Raw genomic sequence first — 10,836 nt, 5'->3', positions numbered from 1 at the left:
CTGGCCTGAGATGGGCCGAATATTCTCAGGGGGCGTTGGTTTCCCTCTTTCTTAAAGGAACTCTCTACTGTGGCTGGAAGATGCATCTGCACTTTCCCGGTTTGGGTCTCCTTTTTTGCTCCTGAGCCTTGAGCTGAAGTCTCACAATTGATTTTCCATTGGTAAGAAGGAAAATCAATGATGAAATTTCTCATTTTTCTCCCCTTTCACTAGCCTATTTATTATCCCACAACTCCTTATCTGGGAAACTAGGAAAGGGTGATGAATTTCATGTCCTTGCACACAATGCACATCCCTGTGCCCACAAGACCTCCCGGACTCCATGTCCTTAAAAAGAGTTTGAAGGGTCTTGGTGGTTCACTGAGCTCTTCTTGTCCCCTTTGCCATTGGGGTAGTTGCTGGCCGGGCCCCGCAGGAGTGGGTATTTGTAGGGAGGGGCTTTTTCTTTCCTGCAAAGGAGAAGATAAGCAGAGAGAGAGAAGGATAGTGCTTATACACACTGAGTGGCAATCATTTGTGTGCACATCTAGTCCCCACCTCCCACCCCCAGTGGACTGTGGCCTGCTAGGAGCAGTGGTTTTGCCATCTTCTTCTGGGTCCCGAGGGTTTAGTTCTAAGCAGGCCCTGTGAATGCCTCTCGGATGAATGAACAGACCCAATGCATCACTGGAATTCTGCCGAAACCTGTCTCACAGTTGCAACTCTTCCATCTTCCCATCACGATTCCAACTCGTTCAACCAAGGCCACGGTGGATGGCAATAGGCACAAAGGATAGCTGTGGCTTAGGAGGGCCTGGGGTCTCAGCCTTGTCAGCACCATCGTCCAGCTCTCAGCCCTGTCAGGGGGTCCATTCTGCGACACAGCGACTCTGGAGGACCGAGTAGAACTGCTCCTGTGATTTCCATGATTGCAAATCTTTCTGAGCACAGAAAACCTCACCTTTTCCCCACGGAGTGCTAGTGGGTCTGAACCACCAACCTTTTGGTTAGCCGCCCAAGCTTAGCCCACCATGCCATCAGGGCTTCTGAAATCTAGAGGCCCCTCGATTTCCTTGATAGAAATCACCGGTGGGCATTTCATGATGGGCCTGGCATGTTTCCCTGTAAGGTTGGTGTCCCAAAACCCAGCACCTAAAATCCAGTGCAGTACGCTTATGCCTCGGGGCGGTAACCTACCGACTTGTCTGCTTAGCTTGCTCATTTGATTATGAGCCCCTTGTGAGCAAGGATCACATTTTCATTCATCTTTCCATTCGCTTATCCATGTCCTTATATCAAAGAAATAATCAATGATTATTGATTTACTATCTTGTTGACTAATTAATCCATGTGTCATCATTCATTCATTGAAGTAAAACTTCTTTGTAGGAGAAAGAGTGGGCTTTGGAGCCAGTAAGAATTGGACTGAATTTTCAGGTCTACTATGAACTAGAGGTATGACCTTGGGTAAGTTACTTACTTTCTCTGATCCTCATTTGTAAAATGGGGATAGACCATTCCGATGTTGTGGGAGTGCTGTGAGGTTATGTAACATAAATTAGAGCATCTAAAGCCTTGCCTTCCCCACTATCTGCAAGGTACAACCTGACGGGCTCCGGCGGTGACAGAGATGAGTCAGACACTGAAGCTATACAAGGTTGCTCATGGTTTCATACAGGAGATAAAGAAAAAATTCTCTGCCATCAAGTTGGTAATGGAACAAAATAAATACACAAAATAAGAAATAAGTACAACATATGGCAGAAAGTACTAAGTGAGAAAGCAAGAAAGCAAAGAGATAAATATGGGTATCTCTTAGATGGAATTTGAATTAGGGGTAAAGAGTTGACTTCTATGACTAATTGTGCACTGAATTTGTAATATTCACTTTCATTTATTCCTAAGGAATCATGAATACAATAACATCAAAATAGGTGACAACATGCAAGAGGGGTACCTTACCCTAACATATCTCCCCACCAGGCAGTCTCACTGCCTGACATGCACATTTACTGTAGGTGCTGGATCAACTGAGAAGGCTACCCAGTGAGGGTAAAGTGCTTCTAGACCTCTACATCTATAAACAACCTGAAACACAGCCTCGGGGGGTGTGGGGTGGTGGGGGGTGGTGGTGGGGTTTCATTTACAGGTAATGGGATCTTATACAAGGCCCTTTCTTTCTGAACCTCTTTCTTCATCTCTAAAATGTGGAGAAGGGCCCATGTCCTTTCTGCCTCACAGACTTAAGTAAAACGAGGAGTGGGAAAGAGCTTTGTAAATCACAAGTTGCCATCCATCTGTCATGGAAGAACATGATGCTTAACACCAAAGGGAGCCTGGGACCTAAGATAGGTATGTTTTTTGGCAGCAAGAGAAAGAGTGCTTGCTCCAGAAAGATGAACTCAGGTACAACCACAGGTAGTAGCTTTAGGTAGATGGTGGCAGAGGAGGAAAGGTGTGCAGTGGCTAGAGAATTGACTCGTGGGGTTAGGAAGGCAGGGCCCTCCGTGACTAAGGATGGGTCACTGAGGGAGAAAAGGCACCTCAAGGAAGCAGCTCCATGCACCTCAAGGCCTCGGCAGAGGCTGCTCCCTCTGTCTACAGTGCTCTTTCTCTCCTCCTCCAGGTTCACAGGCTTTGGAAAGCCAATGTCCCTGAAATTATCCTCTCCCTCGGCCTGGCTTCCCTCTGCCACACTTTGTAGATCAGTCCTCATCCCAGTATCTTCAAGGTAGCTCTTGGCTCATCTGTTTCCCTTATGAAACTGAGTTTGAAGCATTTGATCTTTCTCTAAAATTCATAAGACAAGTGAAGGCTTGGCATGGAGTACATGGTTTAAGGAGTGGACTGCTGAATAGTAGTGAACTTTAGTTTTGTCTTTACCCATGCTCTACACCTGATGTCCCTGTCATTTCTTTAGAACACGTCTTTTTAGGGCCTGCTTTCTAAACCTGCAACCCTACTCCTAACACAACTCCCCCTCCCTTTTCTTTGCAACCCAACCCAATATATGTCCTTCAAAGCCCAGCTCATACCTCACTTATCCTTGAACTCTTTTCAGGCTGCTCCCATCTGAGTTGAGTTCTTGCCATATGTGTATAGGAGGATAACTTCTTCTAGGGATGCTCTTTTTTTTAAAAAAAATAATGTGAAGGGGTTGAAGTAGAGAATTTCTCCAGGTTTCACCAGTTCTGATATTGAATGATTAGCCTCATTCAGCACCTACCCTGTGCTGGGCCCCAATGCCATGCATTCAGCACCCAGAAGAGAATGTGACACAGATCCTCAAAGAGAAGTCTGTCCAATGGAGAAGCCAGACACAAAAATAGTATGACAGTATATCACGGGACACACCATGTCTGATTAAAGTGCAAATTGCAGCTAGGAACTTAGCACAAAGAAATACATCTCCATCTTGGGTAGAGAACAGGGATATTGATTCAGAGATTGTGATATTACAAGGGAAAAAAGGGAGTATATTTCAGAAAGAAACAAAAGGATGAACAAAGATCTGGACCCAGGCGAAAGGCTAATTTGTTCAGACTGAAGCATAGGGCATTGAAGAGGATGAGGTGCTCACACAGAGAAAGGAGCGTTTTAGGAGGTAGTAAATAATGTTCAAAATGTAGGCCAGGGTCAGTGGGATTTATAATACCCTGAAGGCAATGGGAAGCCATATACGGTTTGGGAGAGAAGGCATAATCTGATCATTATATGTAGATGAGCACTTATTAAACAGTGCTTGACATTGTCTATTATCTCTGCACGTGTTCATGCCTTTGCCCTCCATTAACTGGGGCTCCTTAATGGACAGGGCATCTCTATGTCTCTCCGGCACTCAGCATAGAGCCTGGTAATGGTGGGTTCCAGGACACTTGTTTTGAATAGTTGGTGGCCACCTTCGCTCTCGCATCCCCTACCCCTACATAATAGCACAACAGTTAGCCCTCCCCGGTCCTCACTGAGCCTTACCCTGCCTCACTGTCTCACTCTCAGAGGTCAGCCCACCCTCCACACTCATCCCCTGCTTCCCCACAAGGGCTCACCTGGCCTGTTTTGAGTTCCTGTCCCATCTTTGTCCCTTTAGATGGGGACACTTTGGACTTTAGCTCTTGAAACAGTGTCACTGTAGCCCAAATAATACGGGGTCTCAGAGGCTTGGTCATGAAGGTTATGACCCTGAATCTCAGCTCTCCTGCCCACATTTTTGCTGCCCCTTTCCAGCGACTCTCTCTGAAGGGCAGCCCAGCCCCCAGCGACGCTGAAAGGTTTCTGCCAGCATGTGGGTGGAAACTGACATATTGTAATTATCCATAGAGATGAGAGAAAACAAAGATTAATTTTGAGTTAAAACATGTAATTTTCCCTTAAAGCTGGAACTGCTCTTTCACTTATGCTATTTGATGCTTGGGTGGAAAACAATACCAAAAAATAATTTAAAGGGAAGTATTTGGATCCCTAAGTCAGAACAGTTTTTCAGCCCTGGGATTCATTTTGAAAGGGTTCTGCCCATTTTAAAGTTCAGTGGTACTACTACTTAGATGAGACAGAGATGTAGGGATGCAGGGGAGTTTTTTTTTTTTTTTTACTTAATTCAAGGGTGGGTAAAGGAAATCTTAGGTGGTACAAGTAGCGAAACATCTGACTACTACCTAAAATGTTAGCCATTCAAACCCACCCAGAAGTGCACTAGAGGAAAGGTCTCTAACTGAAATCTAGCGAAGATCCACTTCACGTGGGAAGGCTTTCTCACTATCAGTATGGGTTCAAAGCTAAGGTCACAGACTTGAAAAGCCATGGAACAGTCCTGTTCTGCCTACAGGCAGCCACCAGATTTAGGGAAACTGGTTGGTGTTCTTCTATCATTTTGCTTTGCATTTTAGTCACCGAGGCTGTGAATTTGTGTGGGTGTGTGTGGAGGGGGGCAGGGCTAGGCGGGAGTGGGGTGGGGGGAGCTTTATTTATTTGAAAGAATTCTCAAGTTCAGGGCTCTGAGAAAGCCCCTGATTTCTTCAGCCCCAGTGTCAGCATCCTCTCCTCTCCTCTCAAAGAAATCTGCACCAACTGATGCTCTGAATCCTGGTCTGGGTGTCATAGGACTTGCACTCTGTGCACCTGACCCTGACCGGCCCCTTCTGCTGCCTGGACCTTGGTTTCCTGATCGGGCCCAGTAGGCAGAGAGGGGTGGCAGGATAAGTGACATTTCCCCGAGTGGCAGCATCATTTCATTGGCCGGCAGTGTGATATGCCAGAAGAAAGTGGTTAAGATTCAAGATAATTTTATTCAGGCTGACAGAGGAACTCAAAAAGCCAATCCTCCAAATTAACTTGTAAATGAGACTCAGGAATTCTTTTGAGCTTTATAAAGCTTTACAGTTTTAAGAACTTGAACCAATCAAGAATGACTTCTAAGAATGAACTGAACCTTTTTCACTGGAGATGAACTCCTCAAAGACAGAGGTCATGCCTTAATCATCTGCTTACTTCTACAGCCTCTTCCCCAGGGGCTGGCAAGGGAGGGTTATTTTTTCCTAAGTGGGAGTGCAGGAATGAGGGTACCCATCCATGCATTCCCAGCCTGTTGGAAGCACTGCAGAGGTACAGAGAAGAAGAATTGCTAACATGCCAGTATAGGTGGCACCAAGGTGATTTGTGAACAATCTGGGATAAAGTATGAGTCAAGGTTACATTGTCATGCAGACATTACGTGGTGCTGGTCTCTGAGACAGAGTGACTCACAGCATTCTGGAACTTGGTCTCAGAGATCATCCAGTCCAACAGGAGAAATTACGCATTGACTGGAAATTTGGGTATGAAATCCAGAAGTCAGCAGAGATAGACACAATTGTTGAGTACTTACTAGATGCCAGGTACGGTACTAAATGTGTATCCAATCTCAAAAATGCTCTTTAGATGTTATTATCTTCTCCACTTTTATAGGTAGGTAGAGTAAGGTTCCAAGAGGCCAAGAAACTTGCACAAGACCCCACAGCTAACATGAACCTGAGGAGAATTTGAACCCACACTGATAGTGAGAAAGGCCTCCCAAACGAAGTGGCTCTTAGCTAGATTTCAGTAAACCAGACTTTGCCATAAATGCCTGGCTCTGTCTAAAATACTCTGCCTTCAGGCTATCCTCAATCTTTTCTGTTTCTTATGTATAAGGTGGGGAATACAATGCCTACCTCATAAAGCTCTCTTGAGGACTTAAAATGCTCAGAAAGCCAAATGTCTCATAAAATAAATAACAGTAATGAGTACCATTGTTGCTCATAATAGGGTAGGGAGAAAGTGTCACCATTACCAAGGCCTGAGACAGCAAAGGCCATGAGTAAGGTCCATGGGAAAGACAGGACTGACTGGTTTATGGAGGTGAACACTATCGTGTACTTCAAAGAGGCTGAACCCCTGGGGGAGAAGCAGATGAGGCCTAGAAGTAGGGCAGAGGCAGCTTTTTTAGATGCCCTTGGATGTTTCTGCCCCAATGATGACCACACATCCCATGGCTTTGAGCTCTGACCTCCTCCTTGAGCAAGAAGTGTACTCACTTCCCGACCTTCTCTCCTCGCTGGCCTGGAATGAAACTAACCCCAGTAGAGGAGTTTCCCAGGCATACATCTTCTCCAGTCCAGAACCTTCTCGTCTTGATTGTAGGGGACAGTCATGTATTGAGGGGGATGTATGTATACCTGGCACCGTGCTGGGTGCTGTAGCACGCATCTCACCTCAATCACACAAGAGTCCCATGGTTCTCATGTCACAGAAGAAGACACTGAAAGCTCAGAGAGTTATCAGCCTTGATGATATACAAACCCCAGAGGAGTAACTACCAGATGAAGAAGCATATGAAAATATGAAGACTAGTGTAAAACAGTTCCTCGGTAATCCTCCGCCCATGTAAATTGCCATATTAGACCCAGAAGTGTAATCACCCCTCACCGTCTGACTGCAAGATGATTCTGTATGCTCAGACAACACATTGTTGAGCTCTTCTGACCTATACGCTCTCTGAGGCACGGCTGGGATTATCTTTCCCACGATACAGATGGGCGGTTGGACAGTTGCTGCAGGCATTCATTTGATGTTGGATTCATGGCCTGTTAATGTGCAAGCTCCCTTGGGATGTGAAAAGGGTCCATTCTACATGGACTATTATAGGGCCAGAGAGAAGGAGTTGCCCCTGTGCACAGACAGTAGTTAAGTCGGACTCAAACCCAAACTGCTTTGCTCTACCTACCTCAGTCTTGGCATAGGAATCGACAGTTTCTCAACCATGGGGTTCAGTCGATAATAATCCAAAAAGGTTCTTGCCACATTCCGTCCCAGCTTCATATCTGTAAATACGTGCATTAAGGATTGACTTTGTAAAGAGACTGACACACAATGACGAGAGGACTGGTGATCATGGTAATAAAAGTCATAACACTGTTCCCTGTTGTAAGGTTTTGAATGTCCAGTCTTTTTGATCCTCACGCAACCTTAAATGGCTGGCACTATTATTTTCCTCCTTTTACAGATGAAGACACTGAAACTCAGACATAATTTTCCCCTAGTCTCATGGCTAGGAAGAGGAGGATTCAAGCTAGAGAGCTTTGCTCCAAAGCCTGGGTTCCAAAACTGCACCTGTGACACATTGCGTCTCTTTGGAAATCCCAGTGATTTCCAGTGAGCTCAGGCAGCTAAGGCTAACCAAGAGCCAAGGGTGAAAGAGCATTTGTGCTAGAGAGAACAGGACCGACTTGACTCTTGGGATTCAGTCATCTAGTTTGGCAATCTCAGAGATCACAGGACCAGCCTCTGTCTCTAAATATTATCCCCCCTCCATTGTGAAAGTCTCCTATTCATAAATCACTAGGGCTGTTAGGCAGTTGCTGCAGGCATTCCTTTGATGGTTCCCTGGACTGGGTGAGGATTTATGGCCTGTTAACATTCAAACTCCCTTGGAATGGGAAAAGGGCCAATTCTGTATGAACTATTAACATTTTACTGTGAATTAACATAATAGTCATAGATTTAACTATACAGAGTCTGTGCATTATATCTCACCTCTTCATGTCTCTGCCTGAGATGCTGCCTGTCTCATCAGTTCTCCAAGTAGATGATATTCTTTTTTGTAAAGCCTATTATGATACTCCTCTCCTCTCCTCTCCTCTCCACCCAGGCCTATGATAGGTGGAGCTCTTGCTTCATATCTCCATGACTTCTGAATTGATTTTATTCAAATTATTTAGCATGTATCTCAGCAAATAGTGTTTACTGTACTATTTGTCTGAAAATTTATCATACTGTGTGGGCTTGTGTGATGCTATGATGCTGGCAGTTATGTCACCGTTACTTCAAATACTAGCAAGGTCACCCAAAGTGAATAGGTTTCAGCAGAGCCTCCAGACTAGGACCAGATCATGAAGAAGGAATAGGCTGTCCATTTTAGGAGAATTGACCCTGAAAACCTTATGGGTAGCAAGGGAATATTGTCAGATACTGAACACCTAAGGAATAGAAGCAAAAATAGGGCCAGAAAACAAACCCCTAAGGTAGGTAGATACTCAAAATATATAACTGAGGAGGAGCTGCCTTCTCAAAATAGAGACGACCACAACTACATGGATGAAGTAAGGGCTTCAGGAGTAAAACCTTCAGTACCTTCATTTGCTGATGGGGCATGATTCAAAAAGAGAAGAAACAGCTGCAAGCAATTATTAATAATCGAAACTTGAAATGTGCAAAGTATGAATCTAGGATAAGTGGAAGTTGCCCAAAATAAAGTGGACCTCACAACTATCAGTATTCTAGGCATTAGGGAGCTTAAATGGACATGCGTTGGAGATCATACGGTTTACTATGCCAGGGATGACACATTAGCACTTACCTCTTGAAGCACAATGCAGTCTGTGATAGGATAATATCTAATATATCTAATATCATAGAAGAAAATCCAGTCAACACAACTATTATTTAAATTTATGCACCAACCATGAAACTTGGTGCGTTAGACAGGGTTCTCTAAAGAGATAAAACCAGATTACTGATAATTTTATATATATATTTATAAAGATAGATAAGTAACACAAAAAATGAACTGTTAAATTATAAACAGATAGATAGATATATAACACAAGAAATGAACTGTTAACTTATAAATAGATAGATATATAATACAAGAAATGAACAGTTAAATTTTAAAGCAGTACAAATGGCTCAGTGCAACTCACTCCTGTGAGAGAGTTGTGAGACACTGGCAGTCCTTTAAGTCTTGAGGGCCACCCGGTAGTCCTCTGTAGAGAGAGCTAGGCTATCCCAGCACAGCAAAACAGCAAGGCAGGTCACCAACTGTTAGTCAGGTCACCAACTGTCAATCCCCAGCTCAAGAGATGTAAATTTCAATCGTGTGGTCTTAAAGGGACCTCAACTTACAGCGACACAGTCCATAGGCTAGGCGTCCCACAGGTAGTGTAGCCTGTAATTTGAGGCACAGAACGAGCAAGGCAGCCGCACACTGGTCTGATGATCAAAGAGCGAGAGACAAGAAAGGCAAGGCTCACCGAGCCATTTATCTCTCTGCCCTTCAATTAATCCTACGTGTGTTTATCAGCCAGGCTGGCACAATAAACTAACTATCTCAATCCACCCCTTGCCAACCTGGCACCTGTACACAATTCTTTAGCCATATATACTTATATAATTTCTGGAAACTGATGAAATCACACTTATACTTATCATTAATCATCTATCATACATATGAATGAAAACACACTGAGTCCAATTGTGTCTGATATATCGTACCTGAACAAAGGAAAGATATGCAATAAGCACATAAAAAGAAAATACATTGAGAATTACAAACCTCACTTTTGCAATTGACCACGTGGTTGTAATTGATAGGTAGAACTACCTTCGTCTACTACCCATTCTGTATGACCTTTGCCCTCAGCAAGCACCTCAGCTGGCTGCGGTATTTTGCCTGGTGGGGTGACCCAGACCTTCATTCCTGAGGGTCTGGGTCATTATAAGTCTTGTCAGGATTGGGTTGCTATAATTTAACATTTACTTTAATCACAGGACATGGCAGCACTGAGTTGGCCTATGGGATCTCGTGGATTCCAGACATATTCTTCTTTACCTCCATTATGTAACACCAGCCCAATTTCTCCTTGGTAATCAGGATCAATCACACCACTCAGTACAGTGACACCCTTCCTGACTTGTTGATCCAAAGGCATGAGAAACCCAAAGTGGCTAAGTGGCATTCTCAGCTGCCAGTTCAGTGGAATCCGTGCTGTGTTTCCTGGTGGGAGAGTTCCTTCCTTCTGGACCAGAACCTCCAGGCCCAAGGAACACAGGGTTTCTGGGACAGGAAGCAAAAATGCTGTAAGTGGATCACTAGGAGTAATAGTGAGTGGTGCCACTCCAGCTTCCACCCCTTTGTTCCTGGACCCATGAATTCTGGCTATTGGAGACCCAGCACCATATATTGGCCGCTGTTTAAAGCTTCCTGGAGAACATTGCCCCAGCCCCGCAAGTTGTTGCCACCTAGTTGGTGTCGTTATTGTGTCTTTAGGAGCCCATTCCATCGTTCTATCAAGCCAGCAGCTTCAGGATGACGAGGAACATGATACGACCAGTGGATTCCATGGGAATGGGCCCATTGCCGCACTGCATTTGCTGTGAAGTGAGTTCCTTGATCTGAAGCGATGCTATGTGGGATGCCATGCCGGTGGATGAGGCATTCTGTAAGTCCACGAATAGTAGTTTTGGCATGCAGAAATTGAAGAATTCTACTGAGTTAGTTTGTTTATTGTGCCAACCTGACCGATAAACATATGTGGGGTTAATTGAAGGGCAGAGAAATAAATGGCT

The 10,836-nt window shown here is 44.5% G+C and overlaps 1 protein-coding gene across 1 annotated transcript in view; it reads right to left on the bottom strand.

Moving 5' to 3' along the window:
* AGBL4 (AGBL carboxypeptidase 4) overlaps positions 1-10,836 on the bottom strand; it is a 1,691,367-nt gene continuing 1,680,531 nt past the window's right edge. The window contains exons 12-13 of the mRNA XM_013003864.3: positions 7,217-7,313; positions 1-449 (exon numbers count right to left, since the gene is read on the bottom strand). Of these exons, the coding sequence (XP_012859318.1) occupies positions 329-449; positions 7,217-7,313 (218 nt within the window). The 3' untranslated portion in view covers positions 1-328. The remainder of the gene's footprint in view (positions 450-7,216; positions 7,314-10,836) is intronic.

Source organism: Echinops telfairi, unplaced genomic scaffold, assembly GCF_000313985.2.
Source record: "Echinops telfairi isolate 266 unplaced genomic scaffold, ASM31398v2 ScPeMD7_443;HRSCAF=831, whole genome shotgun sequence".
Taxonomy (NCBI): Eukaryota; Metazoa; Chordata; class Mammalia; order Afrosoricida; family Tenrecidae; genus Echinops; species Echinops telfairi.
Note: the sequence above shows the minus strand (reverse complement) of the source record. Positions and strands in the feature narration are given on the sequence as shown.